The sequence below is a fragment of the Hyperolius riggenbachi genome, chromosome 4 (genome assembly GCF_040937935.1).
Source record: "Hyperolius riggenbachi isolate aHypRig1 chromosome 4, aHypRig1.pri, whole genome shotgun sequence".
Taxonomy (NCBI): Eukaryota; Metazoa; Chordata; class Amphibia; order Anura; family Hyperoliidae; genus Hyperolius; species Hyperolius riggenbachi.
The window spans coordinates 262,293,313-262,311,878 of record NC_090649.1 but is presented as its reverse complement, the minus strand read 5'-3'; the positions used below and the strand labels follow the sequence as shown (position 1 = coordinate 262,311,878).

Genomic DNA, 18,566 nt, shown 5'->3' with positions numbered 1-18,566 from the left:
ACCATGCATGGTGAAGCAGCACAAACCTAGGTCTATCATCCATCTTAGTATGCTGATGCTGCTGTTCAAAGTATTGGGCGGGTGAAGGAGAGGAAGTTTATGTGCATTCCAATGCAAGGTGTGGGTAGTGGTTATTACAAGAAGACCACACATCAATGTGTTTGTAGCTGGCAACTGTACCATACTGCGAGGAGAAGCAGCCATTATATGGTGAAAGGGGTCATTTAGTGAATGATGTGACATTGTAGGCACAGATGGAACAGTTAGGTTGTTGGGTGACTCTACCAGTCTTTGAACGTCTGGCATTAAAGCTTGGTCCCCTGTATCCCAGCAGCTCCCTGAAAGTTCAGCTGCAGTGCTGACTCTGGGCCACTTCCACCCAATATGAGAAATGGGAGTTGGACCATTCAGGCCATGCCCCCTCTCATATGTCACTGCATTAGGGAGGGTGAGAGCGAGCCTGGGAAGCCAGCCCCCCTTCCAGAAATAATCACCACAGAATCTACTCAGACCACCCATTGGGCGCTGCATGAATGTTAGCCTGGTCAGGGTTCGGTGATGCAATGATTCATAGCACCATCGCCACATGAAAGTGGGATGGTCACTTGATTGGTGGCTTTGCATTGTTAAGAGGGTTGTGAAACTCCTGAAGATCTCCTTTTAGGTACAACAGGTAACTGGTGTATGTAAATGGTGTGGGTGGGGCAAAGCAATAGTGCAACATCAAAATGTGATATTCAAATTCATATTTCTAATAATCTAATTATAATATTACTATTTAGCAGCTCATGGCCCATTGCATGCTCTCATTTTTGAGAATTTCTGTCTTTTTGGCAGATTGAAGACTATGACTTAATAGCTTGTGTAATTGCAGCCAAGTGCAAAAAGTTACGGTCTTTAGACCTATGGAGATGTAAAAATATTACAGAAAAAGGATTAAGAGAGTTGGCATCTGGCTGTCCTCTTCTTGAAGAGCTAGATCTTGGATGGTGTCCCATGCTGCATAGTGACACAGGATGCTTCACAAATCTTGCCCGCAAATTACCTGGCCTTCGAAAGCTCTTTCTTACTGCAAACCGCTCTGTTTGTGACTCTGATATTGAAGAACTAGCCGCCAATTGTCAGCACTTACAGTTCTTAGACATATTAGGTAAGTCCAGCTCTTGCATGCTTGCAATGAAAAAGCTTATTTCAATGTTGAATATATGCTTGAATGTTTGTTTTCCTACTTAAAGCTTTTTTGCCAGTGTATATTATGTACGAAAATAGGAAGTCACATTTTTCCTTTTTAGATGTTTTTATAACACATACAAGGTGCACACATAATGATTCCAATTCAAGTGGAAGCCAATTGTACCCGTCTGTGTGTGTTTGACTTGTTGAATAAAACCAAAACACCCCTTGCATAATAAATCATACAAATCATAATGTTAAATCATAAAATGTAGATATCCGATACTGTGAATGCTGAAATAATTCATCTTAGCAGAACTATAATTATAGGGACCCTGCAGTTTTCATTAACTTTAAGCTTAGGTTCACAGTAGGACAGTTGCAGTGCTGCGTTATAAAGTCTTATAATGCAGCTTACCACAATGCAATTAAAACTCTATGCAACGTTAATGTTGCATTGTAACGTGTAGCAATATAGTAACTCACTGCTGCAGTGCATTACCACTAAACCAGGGGTGTCAAACTCAAATACAAAGTGGGCCGCAATTGTACACTGGGACCAAGTCACGGGCCAACCTCAATCTCTACTGGCCACCTTCCTCCCTAATAAAGTTCCCAGGTGTCTTTATAGCCCCCCTCAAACTCCTATACAGTTCTCTGGTGGTCCTCCTTCTTCTCCTATACAATTTCCTAATGTCTAGAGGCCCCTGCCTTCCCTATACAGTTCCCTAGTGTTTATGCCTTTCTCCCTACCTCCCCCATATTACTTCCCTGGTGTTCTAGGGCTTCACCTCCAATATATCTTCCCTGGTGGTCTAGAGTGGGCCAAACATAATGCAAAGTGGGGACTACACTTGAGGGCCAAATTTAATGGCTCTGAGGGGCAGATTTGGCCCGTGGTCTGGAGTTTGACATGTAGGCTCTAAACGCACGTTACCAGGTACAGGAAAGCATACTTTTCATTGCCTGTATGCTTTACTATACCTACTTTATGGGATGGTAACACAGGGTTAATCTGAGTTACCACTTTTTTGTTGCATTGCAACTTTACAACGCAACGTCCTGAACCTAGCCTCAAGGTGGTCATCATCACAGAATGGTCACCGGATCAACCATCAGGTAGATACCTGTCTGATTGAATCTGGTCAAAGACTGATCTATTGCCTACCCACACACTGCAGACATATTTCCAATAGATTGCACCATGAAATCTATTCAAAGTCGTTCTAGTTTTACCACTTGCCGCCTTGTGCCCCCACTCCCGCCGTGTGTGTGTGTGTGTGTGTGTGTGTGTCCCTCCCCGAGGTGAGTGTTGCAGGCTCACCTGTCATGTGGGTGAGACTCCTGGCCTCCCCTGTGTCCAGCGTCTTATTGAATTCCACCATGAGCGCCTGTACCATGTGCCCCCATCTCATGTCCTGATGTCTGTAGATGCGACAGTGTCACATGGAACAGGTGCTCACGCTGGCAATTCAAAAAGACGCCGGACACAGGAGGAGGTCAGTAGTTGCACTGGCGTGACAGATGAGCCTGCAACGCTCAGCACAGGCTGACCGGCCGGGGGTCCGTCGGATATCAAACACATGGAAAGCTGTTACCGCTGCCCAACCAATCGATCCGGTTTGATCAAGATTTTACAGAATGACGTTGTTGTCGTCGTTGCAGCATTGATCTGTCAGATTCCTTCATTATGATCGAATCACCAGGATATCTATACCACGAAATGAGTAATGTAGGTGCACCCTTAAAGTGAATAAAGCTAGGCATGCACTGTACATTTTGTGGTAGATCAAATATTAGATTTGTGATATTGATTATTCAGTTGATGTACCACCTTTCACTGGATATTTTATGAGATTTCAGTGGAAGTAAATTACAATACTACAGTTACTTGATTTGTACTGTACAATAAAGTACAAAGCTATGCCAGTGCGATTGTGTATGGCTTTCACATCGCCTGCAGTTTGCAAGGACACCGAGTTTATCAGGCAGATCACGGTACCTCCTTTCCACTGCTTGCATTGCAGTGTGACGTGATTCTAGCTGTATAGCAAGGTACTGCCTGTAGCATTTGCCATGATTGCCATGCAGTACAATTGAATGGGACTTTTCATGTGCGCTACAGCAGGATAAAAGTGTGCAGAGGGGAAATGATTGCGTTCTCCCCTATGTGCTAGCGATTGACATTGGAAAAAGACCCTACGACGGCAGGCTTACGTGTAATTTCAAAGATTTTGGAACAGGAATGTCCGCTTACTAATGTTTATAAACTTTCGACATATACAGTAAAACATTGAAGAACATAAAATATACAGCACACCTTAACTGGATTTTTTCAACATTTCTGGTTTTAGGTGTCAAAAGATTACAATCCTCAACTGGGACAATTCAGAATACAGAGAGTCAAAGGGTGTCCCAGAACTACAACCATTGCTTTTATAACTAGCAGGGAGTCAACCAGTCATCCAGGATCCAACAAGGTGCAAGGACTGCAATGCAAAGGAAGAAAAGACCGGATCTCCACCCTTATGCAATTATAGCTAAAAAATAAGGGTAAAATTTGCAGTAAAATGCACAATTGATATGCATTATATGGCAGTTAGAACAATATATAAGCTATAATTGCATAAATCCAGGTGGAGACCCAGTCACTTTTTTCCATCAATCCAGAATACAGTAAGGATAGATTGATGCATTAGAGTTTGTGATGCTGAAATCACAAAGAAGTCTGACTTCAGGTGACTGCTGGTACGCAAACATGATTTTACTAACCTTTCAGCAATCCTGGCTGTGCTCTGATATAACCCAGGCAAGGTATGCAATGGTTTGACACCAAATTCCAATTTTTAAAAAGATCTGTGCAAGCTTCTGGATCGTATGATTTTTCTATTGTTCTCTAACCCCAGCTATATTTGTTGAAATAGATTTCATTGTAAAAGGTACAGCTTTAAACTGTACTAAAAAAAAACCCAGATACTTGCCTAAGAAGTGGGAAGCCTCTGGATCCACCATGGGCTTTCCACATCCTCCGGGCCCCCACCGTCGCTGTGCACTAGCCCATGGAACATATTTGACAAGTACATGTTGGATATGTTCGCACAAGCATGGCCAATACTGTACCTGTGTGAGTGCTGCCATGCCTGGACATAAAGCCCCTCAAATACGAGCCATACTGTACCTGTACAAGTGGTGCCACACCTGGACATAAAGCTCCTCATATACGAGCCATACTGTGCCTGTGCGAGTGCTGCCACGCCTGGACATAAAGCCCCTCATATACGAGCCAAACTGTACCTGTACGAGTGCTGCCATGCCTGTGCATAAAACCCCTCATATTACGAGCAGTACTGTACCTGTACGAGTGCTGCCACACCTGGACATAAAGCCCCTCATATATGAGCCATACTGTGCCTGTGCGAGTGCTGCCACACCTGAACTTAAAGCCCCTCATATACGAGCCATACTGTACCTATACGAGTGCTGCCAGGTCTGGCCATAAAGCCCCTCATATACGAGCCATACTGTACCTGTGCGAGTGCTGCCACACCTGGACATAAAGCCCCTCATATACGAGCCATACTGTGCCTGTGCGAGTGCTGACACACCTGGACATAAAGCCCCTCATATACGAGCCATACTGTACCTATACGAGTGCTGCCAGGTCTGGCCATAAAGCCCCTCATATAAGAGCCATACTGTACCTGTGCGAGTGCTGCCACGCCTGGACATAAAGCCCCTCATATACGAGCCATACTGTACCTGTACGAGTGCTGCCGCACCTGGACATAAAGCCCCTCATATACGAGCCAAACTGTACCTGTACGAGTGCTGCCATGCCTGTGCATAAAACCCCTCATATTACGAGCAGTACTGTACCTGTACGAGTGCTGCCACACCTGGACATAAAGCCCCCCATATACGAGCCGTACTATACCTGTGCGAGTGCTGCCATGCCTGTACATAAAGCCCCTCATATACGAGCCATACTGTACCTGTACGAGTGCTGCCATGCCTGTACATAAAGCCCCTCATATACGAGCCGTACTGTACCTGTGTGAGTGCTGCTGTGCCTGGACACAAAGCCCCTCATATACGAGCCATACTGTGCCTGTGCGAGTGCTGCCACACCTGGACATAAAGCCCCTCATATACGAGCCATACTGTACCTGTGCGAGTGCTGCCATGCCTGTACATGAAGCCCATTATATACGAGCCGCACTGTACCTGTGCAGGTGCTACCAGACCTGGACATAAAGCCCCTCATATACGAGCCGCACTGTACCTGTGCGAGTGCTGCCATGCCTGGACATAAAGCACCTCATATACGAGCCTTACTGTACCTGTACGAGTGCTGCCGTGCCTGTACATAAAGCCCCTCATATACGAGCCGTACTGTACCTGTGTGAGTGCTGCTGTGCCTGGACATAAAGCCCCTCATATACGAGCCATACTGTACCTGTACGAGTGCTGCCATGCCTGTACATAAAGCCCCTCATATACTAGCCGCACTGTACCTGTGCGAGTGCTACCAGGTCTGGACATAAAGCCCCTCATATACGAGCCGCACTGTACCTGTGCAAGTGCTACCAGACCTGGACATAAAGCCCCTCATATACGAGCCGCACTGTACCTGTGCGAGTGCTGCCATGCCTGGACATAAAGCACCTCATATACGAGCCTTACTGTACCTGTACGAGTGCTGCCGTGCCTGGACATAAAGCCCCTCATATATGAGCCGCACTACCTGTGCGAGTGCTGGCAAGCCTGGATATAAAGCCCCTCATATACGAGCCATGCTGTACCTGTGCGAGTGCTGCCATGCCTGGACATAAAGCCCCTCATATACGAGCCATACTGTGCCTGTGCGAGTGCTGCCGTGCCTGGGCGTAAAGCCCCTCCTATACGAGCCGTACTGTACCTGTGCGAGTGCTACCTGCACATAAAGCCCCTCATATACGAGCTGTACTGTACCTGTGCGAGTGCTGCCGTGCCTGGACATAAAGCCCCTCCTATACGAGCTGTACGGTACCTGTGCGAGTGCTGCCTGCACATAAAGCCCCTCATATACGAGCCGTATTGTACCTGTGCGAGTGCTGCCATGCCTCGACATAAAGCCCCTCAAATAGGAGCCGTACTGTACCTGTGCGAGTGCTGCCGTGCCTGGACATAAAGCCCCTCCTATACGAGCCATACTGTACCTGTACGAGTGCTGCCGTGCCTAGACATAAAGCCCCTCATATACGAGCCGTACTGTACCTGTACGAGTGCTGCCACGCCTGGACATAAAGCCCCTCATATACGAGCCGTACTGTACCTGTGCGAGTGCTGCCACGCCTGGACATAAAGCCCCTCATATACAAGCCGTACTGTACCTGTGCGAGTGCTGCCACGCCTGGACGTAAAGCCCCTCATATACGTGCCTTACTGAACGTGTGCGAGTGCTGCTAGGCCTGGGCATTAAGCCCCTCAGTATGAGCCGTACTGTACCTGTGCGAGTGCTGCCAGGCCTGGACATAAAGCCCCTCATATACAAGCCATACTGTACCTGTGCGAGTGCTGCCGTGCCTGGACATAAAGCCCCTCATATACGAGCTGTACTGTACCTGTGCGAGTGTTGCCATGCCTGGACACAAAGACCCTCATATATGAGCCGTACGGTACCTGTGCGAGTGCTGCCGTGCCTGCACATAAAGCCCCTCATATACGAGCCATACTGTACCTGTGCGAGTGCTGCCATGCCTGGCCATAAAGCCCCTCATACGAGCCGCACTGTACCTGTACGAGTGCTGCCACGTCTGGACATAAAGCCCCTCATATACGAGCCGTACTGTACTTGTGAGAGTGCTGCCACGCCTGGACATAAAGCCCCTCATATACGTGCCTTACTGTACCTGTGCGAGTGCTGCCAGGCCTGGGCATAAAGCCTCTCATATACGAGCCGTACTGTACCTGTGTGAGTGCTGCCATGCCTGGACACAAAGCCCCTCATATACGAGCCATACTGTGCCTGTGCGAGTGCTGCCACACCTGGACATAAAGCCCCTCATATACAAGTTATACTGTACCTGTACGAGTGCTGCCATGCCTGTACATAAAGCCCCTCATATACTAGCCGCACTGTACCTGTGCGAGTGCTACCAGGTCTGGACATAAAGCCCCTCATATACGAGCCGCACTGTACCTGTGCAAGTGCTACCAGACCTGGACATAAAGCCCCTCATATAACGAGCCGCACTGTACCTGTGCGAGTGCTGCCATGCCTGGACATAAAGCACCTCATATACGAGCCTTACTGTACCTGTACGAGTGCTGCCATGCCTGGACATAAAGCCCCCTATATATGAGCCGCACTACCTGTGCGAGTGCTGCCAAGCCTGGACAAGCCCCTCATATACGAGCCATACTGTACCTGTGTGAGTGCTGCCATACCTGGACATAAAGCCCCTCATATACGAGCCATACTGTGCCTGTGCGAGTGCTGCCGTGCCTGGGCATAAAGCCGCTCCTATACGAGCCGTACTGTACCTGTGCGAGTGCTGCCTGCACATAAAGCCCCTCATATACGAGCCATACTGTACCTGTACGAGTGCTGCCATGCCTGTACATAAAGCCCCTCATATACGAGCCGTACTGTACCTGTGTGAGTGCTGCCGTGCCTGGACATAAAGCCCCTCATATACGAGCCATACTGTGCCTGTGCGAGTGCTGCCACATCTGGACATAAAGCCCCTCATATACGAGCCATACTGTACCTGTACGAGTGCTGCCATGCCTGTACATAAAGCCCCTCATATACTAGCCGCACTGTACCTGTGCGAGTGCTACCAGGTCTGGACATAAAGCCCCTCATAAACGAGCCGCACTGTACCTGTGCAAGTGCAACCAGACCTGGACATAAAGCCCCTCATATACGAGCCGCACTGTACCTGTGCGAGTGCTGCCATGCCTGGACATAAAGCACCTCATATATGAGCCGCACTACCTGTGCGAGTGCTGGCAAGCCTGGACATAAAGCCCCTCATATACGAGCCATACTGTACCTGTGCGAGTGCTGCCATGCCTGGACATAAAGCCCCTCATATATGAGCCATACTGTGCGAGTGCTGCCGTGCCTGGGCATAAAGCCCCTCCTATACGAGCCGTACTGTACCTGTGCGAGTGCTGCCTGCACATAAAGCCCCTCATATACGAGCTGTACTGTACCTGTGCGAGTGCTGCCGTGCCTGGACATAAAGCCCCTCCTATACGAGCCGTACTGTACCTGTGCGAGTGCTGCCTGCACATAAAGCCCCTCATATACGAGCCGTATTGTACCTGTGCGAGTGCTGCCATGCCTCGACATAAATTCCCTCATACGAGCCATACTGTACCTGTGCGAGTGCTGCCTGCACATAAAGCCCCTCATATACGAGCCGTACTGTACCTGTGCGAGTGTTGCCGTGCCTGGACATAAATTCCCTCATACGAGCCATACTGTACCTGTGCGAGTGCTGCCGTGCCTGGACATAAAGCCCCTCCTATACGAGCCATACTGTACCTGTACGAGTGCTGCCGTGCCTAGACATAAAGCCCCTCATATACGAGCCGTACTGTACCTGTACGAGTGCTGCCACGCCTGGACATAAAGCCCCTCATATACGAGCCGTACTGTACCTGTACGAGTGCTGCCACGCCTGGACATAAAGCCCCTCATATACAAGCCGTACTGTACCTGTGCGAGTGCTGCCACGCCTGGACGTAAAGCCCCTCATATACGTGCCTTACTGTACCTGTGCGAGTGCTGCCAGGCCTGGGCATTAAGCCCCTCAGTATGAGCCGTACTGTACCTATGCGAGTGTTGCCGTGCCTGGACATAAATTCCCTCATACGAGCCATACTGTACCTGTGCGAGTGCTGCCGTGCCTGGACATAAAGCCCCTCCTATACGAGCCATACTGTACCTGTACGAGTGCTGCCGTGCCTAGACATAAAGCCCCTCATATACGAGCCGTACTGTACCTGTACGAGTGCTGCCACGCCTGGACATAAAGCCCCTCATATACGAGCCGTACTGTACCTGTACGAGTGCTGCCACGCCTGGACATAAAGCCCCTCATATACAAGCCGTACTGTACCTGTGCGAGTGCTGCCACGCCTGGACGTAAAGCCCCTCATATACGTGCCTTACTGTACCTGTGCGAGTGCTGCCAGGCCTGGGCATTAAGCCCCTCAGTATGAGCCGTACTGTACCTATGCGAGTGCTGCCAGGCCTGGACATAAAGCCCCTCATATACGTGCCTTACTGTACCTGTGCAAGTGCTGCCACGCCTGGACATAAAGCCCCTCATATACGAGCTGTACTGTACCTGTGTGAGTGTTGCCATGCCTGGACACAAAGACCCTCATATATGAGCCGTACGGTACCTGTGCGAGTGCTGCCGTGCCTGCACATAAAGCCCCTCATATACGAGCCATACTGTACCTGTGCGAGTGCTGCCATGCCTGGCCATAAAGCCCCTCATATACGAGCCGCACTGTACCTGTACGAGTGCTGCCACGTCTGGACATAAAGCCCCTCATATACGAGCCGTACTGTACTTGTGAGAGTGCTGCCACGCCTGGACATAAAGCCCCTCATATACGTGCCTTACTGTACCTGTGCGAGTGCTGCCAGGCCTGGGCATAAAGCCCCTCATATATAAGCCGTACTGTACCTGTGCAAGTGCTGCCATGCCTGGACATAAAGCCCCTCATATACGAGCCGCACTGTACCTGTGCGAGTGCTGCCATGCCTGGACATAAAGCCCCTCATATACGAGCCGCACTGTACCTGTAAGAGTGCTGCCGTGCCTGGACATAAAGCCCCTCATATACGAGCCGCACTGTACCTGTGCGAGTGCTGCCAAGCCTGGACATAAAGCCCCTCATATACGAGCCGTACTGTACCTGTGCGAGTGCTGCCAGGCCTGGACATAAAGCCCCTCATATACGAGCTGCACTGTACCTGTGCGAGTGCTGCCATGCCTGGGCATACAGCCCCTCCTATACGAGCCTTACTGTACCTTTACGAGTGCTGCCATGCCTGGACATAAAGCACCTCATATACGAGCCGCACTGTACCTGTACGAGTGCTGCCATGCCTGGACATAAAGCCCCTTATATATGAGCCGCACTACCTGTGCGAGTGCTGCCAAACCTGGACATAAAGCCCCTCATATACGAGCCATACTGTACCTGTGCGAGTGCTGCCATGCCTGGACATAAAGCCCCTCATATACGAGCCGCACTGTACCTGTACGAGTGCTGCCATGCCTGGACATAAAGCCTCTCCTATACGAGCCGTACTGTACCTGTGCGAGTGCTGTTGTGCCTGGACATAAAGCCCCTCATATACGAGCCCTACTGTACCTGTGCGAGTGCTGCCATGCCTGGACATAAAGCCCCTCATATACGAGCCGTGCTGTGCCTGTGCTAGTGCTGCCATGCCTGAACATAAAGCCCCTCACATACGAGCCGTACTGTACCTGTGCGAGTGCTGCCGTGCCTGGACATAAAGCCCCTCATATACGAGCCGTACTGTACCTGTGCAAGTGCTGCTGTGCCTGGCCATAAAGCCCCTCATATACGAGCCGCACTGTACCTGTGCGAGTGCTGCCGTGCCTGGCCATGAAGCCCCTCATATACGAACCATACTGTACCTGTGCGAGTGCTGCCGTGCCTGGCCATAAAGCCCCTCATATACGAGCCTTACTCTACCTGTGCGAGTGCTGCCATGCCTGGCCATAAAGCCCCTCATATACGAGCCATACTGTACCTGTACGAGTGCTGCCATGCCTGGACATAAAGCCCCTCATATACGAGCCGTACTGTACCTGTGCAAGTGCTGCAACGCCTGGACATAAAGCCCCTCATATACGAGCCGTACTGTACCTGTGCGAGTGCTGCCATGCCTGGACATAAAGCCCCTCATATACTAGCCGCACTGTACCTGTGCGAGTGCTACCAGGTCTGGACATAAAGCCCCTCATATACGAGCCGCACTGTACCTGTGCAAGTGCTACCAGGCCTGGACATAAAGCCCCTCATATACGAGCCACACTGTACCTGTGCGAGTGCTGCCATGCCTGGACATAAAGCCCCTCATATACGAGCCTTACTGTACCAGTACGAGTGCTGCTATGCCTGGACATAAAGCCCCTCATATACGAACCGCACTACCTGTGCGAGTGCTGCCAAGCCTGGACATAAAGCCCCTCATATACGAGCCATACTGTACCTGTGCGAGTGCTGCCATGCCTGGGCATAAATCCCCTCCTATACGAGCCGTACTGTACCTGTGCGAGTGCTGCCATGCCTGGACATAAAGCCCCTCCTATACGAACCATACTGTACCTGTCCGGGTGCTGCCTGGACATAAAGCCCCTCATATACGAGCCGTACTGTACCTGTGCAAGTGCTGCCGTGCCTGGACATAAAGCCCCTCATACGAGCCGCACTGTACCTGTGCGAGTGCTACCGTGCCTGGACATAAAGCCCCTCATATACAAGCCTTACTGTACCTGTGCGAGTGCTACCACACCTGGACATAAACTCCCTCATATAGGAGCCTTGCTGTACCTGTGCGAGTGCTGCCAGGCCTGGACATAAAGCCCCTCATACGAGCCGTACTCTACCTGTGCAAGTGCTGCCACGCCTGGACATAAAGCCCCTCATATACGAGCCGTACTGTACCTGTGCACGTGCTGCCACGCCTGGACATAAAGCCCCTCATACGAGCCGTACTGTACCTGTGCTAGTGCTGCAACGCCTGGACATAAAGCCCCTCATATACGAGCCGTACTGTACCTGTGCAAGTGCTGCCACGCCTGGACATCAAGCCCCTCATACGAGCCGTACTCTACCTGTGCAAGTGCTGCCACGCCTGGACATAAAGCCCCTCATATACAAGCCGTACTGTACCTGTGCACGTGCTGCCACGCCTGGACATAAAGCCCCTCATATGCGAGCCGCACTGTACCTGTGCGAGTGCTGCAACGCCTGGACATAAATCCCCTCATATACGAGCCTTACTGTACCTGTGCGAGTGCTGCCAGGACTGGACATAAAGCTCTCATATGCGAGCCGTACTGTACCTGTGTGAGTACTGCCATGCCTGGACATAAATCCCTTCATATACGAGCCGTAGTGATCTGGAGGAGGATGGACTAAGGAGGTAAGCATCTCATTTTTAAATTATGTTGCCTTCGGATCTCTTTAAATATTGTTATGATAGTGACTTAACCATACTCTGGCTGCAGTCCTTGTTTGAACTATAGGTCTAATATAAGCAAATAAACTCTTGAGGCTGTATTAAATGTTAGTGGTAAGTACTGTATTTATAAGATGCTATATTGTTGAAAGTGAGCTCAGGAATAGAAAGTGAAGTAAATTCCAAACCTTATGCTTGTCATGTGGCAAGAACTGGGAATAAAACCACTAATAAGACACTTGTGTTGCTAACCACTTTAAAAGGTGTTTTTTTGCTTTTCCTAGTAGTGACACAGAGAGACGTGCAAGTCCATCAAAGGTTCTGTCGCACTATCTCTACCTCTACCTCGCACTACCTCTACCTCTTCATAAAGTTTTGCCTAACTTGATTTTCATTTTTTTTTAATGTCTTTGTGTGTTTTGTCTTAGGCACTAGAATGGTGAGTCCTGCAGCCTTGAGAAAATTACTTGAATGCTGTAAAGACCTTATCTTGCTGGATGTGTCCTTCTGTTCACAGATTGACAGCCGGATAGTTCAGGAACTTACCTCAAGATTTCCTAATGTGTCCATCAAAAAGAGTTTCACTCAGTGATTTCAATGCTGCACTATCCTTTTTTTTATTATTTATTATAAATCATCTATACTCCAATTTTCCTCCTCCTTTTGTTAGTTGGAGACATTTCCTGATTTAATTTGTTTTATTATTTTGACAATATTAATGAAAAGTGATACTGTAAATGATAATTGTATTTTAAAGTAAATCTGAAGCCAGAAAAACAAAAAAACAGATACTTAAGGGAGAAGGGAAGGGTCTGGGTCCTATAGAGCCTTCCTGATCCTCTCCTCATTCTCTTGTACCCCCGCAGGCTTCTCCGTTTAAAACTGCCGCCGTGGGAGGCTTCGGGAGCCAGAGTGCTCCAGAAGACTGGCAGCTCTGTACTGCGCACGCGTGAGTGTGCAGAAGAGGGCGCTTGTACATGCACAGTATGGAGTGGCTCATCTTCAGGGAGCCTTAGTGCTCCCGAAGTCTTCCGAGGCCCACCCGCAGCAGAAGAGACTGCTAAGGGGGGAGTCAGCGCAGGCTGTGTAGAGGAACAGGAAGGCTCTATAGGACCCAGAGCCTTTCCCCTCCTTAGGTAAGTATCTGTTTGTTTATTTAAAATTAAAAAAATGGCTTCAGACTCCCTTTAAGACACTTGCAGCTTCATAAATGGCTACTCCAACTTGTTCAGATCTGTATCAGCATCATGTAATGATGTAAAAACATTTTTTATAGAGGGCAAGGATGTAGGAGCCTTGCTGTACAGTATACATGAAGAACAGATTACCCCATTCTTCTGAGATTGCAAGTGTCTTTTATTGTACAGTTATTCAATTCTCTCAAGAGTCAGCACACCCAAAGCCAGCAACCTAACTTTCTGATTGGCTTCTTATATTCCTCGTGGGCTTTGGTAGCAAGAGCCCAATGGCGTTCTTGCCATTACCCTGAAGTGTCAGCAAAGGGAGGGGATATTAAAAGCACTAATATCCCCTCCAAAAGCAATCAATACATAAACCATCTATACCTAGATCTTCTATACCAAGTAGGGTATCTTTTTAAAGTGGACCTGATGTCTTGCACAGGACAGAAGGAAGATATAGAGAAATGCACCCTGTATGTATTTAGAGAGTTTAGCCTGTTTAATTCCCCCTCATTTGTGTGTAATGACAAGTTGTAATTTCATCTCTCCTGTGTAACATGATTGCCAATGGCAGAGATGGCAGATAAGCTCATTTGAAAGCACAGGGTGTTAACAATATGTCTTCTCTCATGAATCAGGAAGTAGAAACAGTGCAGATTTATTTTAGGATTTGTATCAGCTGTAACAAATGTTTTTTGTTTGAAAGTTATCATGCTGTTGTATATTTGTTAGAGCAGAGAGGATGTTCTGAGTTCAGGTCCGCTTTAAGTTAATTAACTTAATATCTGCACTTGAAAAAATAGAGGAATGTTGAATAAATCTCCAGGCTGTAAGTGAAACATCATTATTCTGTTTGGCCCTCCTATAGTATAGTTGGCATAAATAGTATTGATTATTTTTGGAGGGTGTATTGGACTTTGTTAATAGCTTTTATTTATAAAGCGAAACAATACTATACGTATTTTGTATGTAACCAATACAATTTATTGTTGTCAACAATTTATAATGGGACAATAATTCTGGTTCTCAAGTGACATCAGTAACTTGCCCTCCTGTCCCGCATGAGCTCTGAGGGGTACCCTTGCTAATTTTCTTTTTCTCATAAATGGAGTATTGATTACAGAACTTGAGCCAATCTTAAAACAATTGTGGCAGGTAAAGGTAGCCATACATCTAGGAATTCTTATTCAATCGACTAAGTGATTGACTTTATTGGACAGTCAACTTCAGTGTGGCATTATCGAAAGTCAATTGACTACTGGCCCCTCTACAACAAGTGAAATGCTATGTTATTTACTTTAATTAATTGGACCGATGTTGAGCCTCCATGCTATGAATGCAAAAATTGATTCAGTGTTGTTAGAACAATATGTAAACAGTAGCCAGTTCCTGTGCAATCGACCGATAGCTTCCATCCTGCTCAGTCAACCAAGTTGGTCAATTCAACATGATATCGGCCACTTTTCATCGATCGGGCATACTGGAACACACTCAAATTCGCTCTTGATTCAATAAAATGATTGAATTAAATGGTCTCATACAGCTAAATCACTAGATGTATGTCCACCTTAATACTACTTACCTATAAAACCGATACCTTAGTCAGTAAAAATGGCCAACTTTTACCTACCCTTTAACAAACAAAACTGAGGAAAAACAACCTTTTTCAGCCAAAAACCAAATTCTTCAGGAGGTTTTTTTTTTTGGCTAAGAATCAAAAGGACTGTAAATTATTACCTGTGGTAAATGGAGAAACCATTTCCTCCTGCATAGACTCCTGGTTGGCCAAAGTTTATTGGCTGAAAGCAGATCAACCCTTTCAACTCTGCGAAGAGTAAAGTTTTTAAGTCTATGACTATGTTTGAAACCTATGCACTGAGCTCTTGCAACCAAAGCCCCAGGGCATTACAAAATAAAATTCAGTAGGTGTTTCAAGCCACTGACATCTACCTAACATGGAGATTTCAGTTTTGGGTCAGCTGATCTTAAATGTATATTGTATTAATTTATAATTTCTGTTTAAATTTTTAGAAGCAGCTTTACAATCCTACAACTTCACATTTTAACAGTTAAGGTAACTAAAATTTCCTGATAACAGATCTTTGTAAATGTGGTCAAGTATAATAAAAGGGTGGTGTGCTGAAGCTTTACAGTAAATAAGATGATGTAAATAAGAAGATGATACACTTAAGAGAACTCCATGATACCAAGACGTATCCTCCAAGTTCTAGCAGTTACTGCAGTTCATCTATTTTCATTGGTCTGTAAACCGGCAAGAGTTTGAAAGATTCTAGTGTGTTTATTCTAATTTCTCCAGCAGCAGCATCACTGATGAATTTATTGCAGGCCGTTCTCTGTTCTGTTGTCTTTTGCTGGAGATACACGGTACGTTTCTGTACCGACACGGTTTGGAAGGCATAGTTCGTGTGCACCCACGGTTGTGTTGTTTCTCGATCTGCCACTTCAGTATTTCTATTTCACAGGGTACCTAGTTGAAAACAATCTGGGTAATAGACACCACAGATATTTAAGTTTTTCAGCTTATAACTTGTAAATAAAATCTAAATTCGAAACCACCGCCATTGCTCTACTTCACCGATTTCTATATTCTTTTTTGTTCAGTGTAGTCTTGACATTTATTAAGTCCATGAATAGCTGTCTACAATACACACAGAAGTGCCCCCAACTAAACTACATGCATCTGATTAGAGGATCCCTTTTTTCAAAGTGGGTACCCCAAAATAAACACCTGAACCAAAACACCTGATGGCTCTGTCCAAGTACTTTATAGAAAAATGTAAAAGCACAGAATGTTTTGGCTAAAACAAAGAAAGTAAAACATTACATGTTTTGACAGCGATGATTTGAGAACAACATTTATTTTGGACTGCGTGAGATTTGTTCTTATGAACAACATTTTTTCTGTAGAAGGAATATTTCTTTTTACAGAAGTAGGGTTAAACTAATTTATTCATGAGACAATGGGAAGAAGCAACAATCAAGGCTGGGACCCACTATAGTACTTTTGCCCGCATTTTTTGGATTGTTGACAATTGCCAGCGAAAAACGCTTTTTCAATGAATGTCAATGGTGGGGAACCCACTACAGCTATAGCGATTATGGCTAATCACAATTGCAGGACATGCAGCATTTTGGGTGGGTTTGCACTCCAATGAAAAGGATATGAGCTCTGCAAAATAGTTTTTGATACACTTTTTAAAGTGATTTTGCCGCAATTTGGGGGCCTAATGTTTTTATTTTAAATAAAGTTTTATACTTACCGGGTGCCCTGATATCCGGCTTCCACCCGTAGCCCATCCTCTAGCAAAAGAGGTCACAGGTGCTTCTCTGATTGGAGCTAGAGAAGCACCTATGACCTCTTCTGCTAGGGGGCAGGGCTATGGGTGGAAAATGGACATTGGGACACCCAGTCAGTATATACAACTTTATGTACACAGGCAAATCAGAGGAGGTAGCAATTTACATGTCCTGCTGAGTACCTCAGAACTACATCAGTGGAGCTGACAGAGCTAATTGGGTGGTGTAAGGTATAGGTTACCTCAGAGACTGTGACTACATACCGGACATATGGGTTGTTTCACCATAGCGTGCTGCTCCAGCAGCACGAGTTAAGAAACAACTTGTGCGGTCATGCTGCGCAGTCTGCTTACATAGCAACGTGCGCTCCTTTATATGCCGCCCACTGCTATGAAGTAGTTCTAATTAACATAGTATTGCGACCGCGATACTTCACTAGGGTGGCCGCTACTATGTTAATTAACATAGCAGCCGCGATACTTCACAGCAGCACCCGGCATTTAAAGGAGTGCGCGTTGCTATGTAAGCAGCGCATGTAACTAAGCAAGGCATGCTATGCAGCACGACTGTGCATAGCGGGCACAAATTGTTTAACTATAGTTATATTGTTTACCTATAGGGCACTATAGTGAATCAACCACTTAGACTCCACCCTTAGTTATTTCTTTTGTTTGCACTTTTCTGAAGTAAGGGGACACTCTGTGACACCCGAAACAATTGTCAAACTTGACTTGACGAATGCATTAAATGGACATTGCATTTAAAGCACGGTGTGCTGACCTACTTTCGAGCTTTAATATTGACTTTTTTGGGTGATGTTGCTTAGCACCCAAGGTTATGCACCAACCTTTCGGGTAAGGTGTGGCAGCGCAAAAACTTTTTTTGCACCACTCTTTGGTCTGCTTTTTGACTTTGATTCTCTATTTTTTTTTCATATTACACCACTTTGGCCTCAATTCACTAAGGTTAACTCCTGTCTTTAATAACTCTTCAGTGCTGTTTTACAGTTATCACAATTATATCACCATGGTAATGACTGTAAAACAGCTCAGAAGAGTTATTAAAGACAGGAGTTAAGCTTAGTGAATTGAGGCCTTTGTCTCATAAAATTCCCTGTTTGAGAAAGGTGAGTGATGAGAGATTTCACCCCTATTAAAGGCAAAGTAGAGTGTACTTTGAGAAAGAGGTCTTAATTGGTAATATATTTTTGTCAAAAGAGCTACGCTGGTTTTATCTGAAATTTGAATATGTTGTTCTACATTCTAACACACATGCAGTAATCTTCCATAATTGATATTGTATTCACAGAACTCCTGGTGGAGGGTATTTTACCTTTACTTATCTCCTCTACAGATTCTGTGCGTTCATAATAATGTATATAGTAGCTGGACAGATGCACCAGGTTTCTGTTTTTGTTTTTAGCAATGTATAACAGCTAATTTAGAAACGGACTAAATCTAGTTTATTTTTTTAGTTCTTGCACCATTAGCAAACTCTCAGGCCCGGTTCACACTTGCGGTTCTCTACCAAACGGACTGGATGACCTGACCGGATCCGTACCGGATCCGGATCGGAACCGTACGGTTCTGATCCGGATCCGGTCAGTTTGCATCAGGTGTTCATCAGGATGCGATCCGGATCCGTTTGGCAAAAGATAGTAGAAATAA

The 18,566-nt window shown here is 46.6% G+C and overlaps 1 protein-coding gene across 3 annotated transcripts in view; it reads left to right on the top strand.

Annotated features, from left to right (window-relative positions):
* The window catches only part of FBXL4 (F-box and leucine rich repeat protein 4), a 68,830-nt gene extending 51,936 nt beyond the window's left edge, over positions 1–16,894 (top strand). For 2 of the 3 annotated variants that reach the window (XM_068231211.1, XM_068231210.1), the window contains exons 7-8: positions 838–1,150; positions 12,829–16,894. In XM_068231211.1, coding sequence (XP_068087312.1) covers positions 838–1,150; positions 12,829–12,992 — 477 coding nt within the window. In that variant the 3' untranslated portion in view covers positions 12,993–16,894. Of the gene's footprint in view, positions 1–837; positions 1,151–3,527; positions 3,654–12,828 lie in introns of all 3 variants that reach the window. The other variant, XM_068231212.1, reaches the window with a different exon arrangement.
* Positions 16,895–18,566: the final 1,672 nt, after the last annotated feature.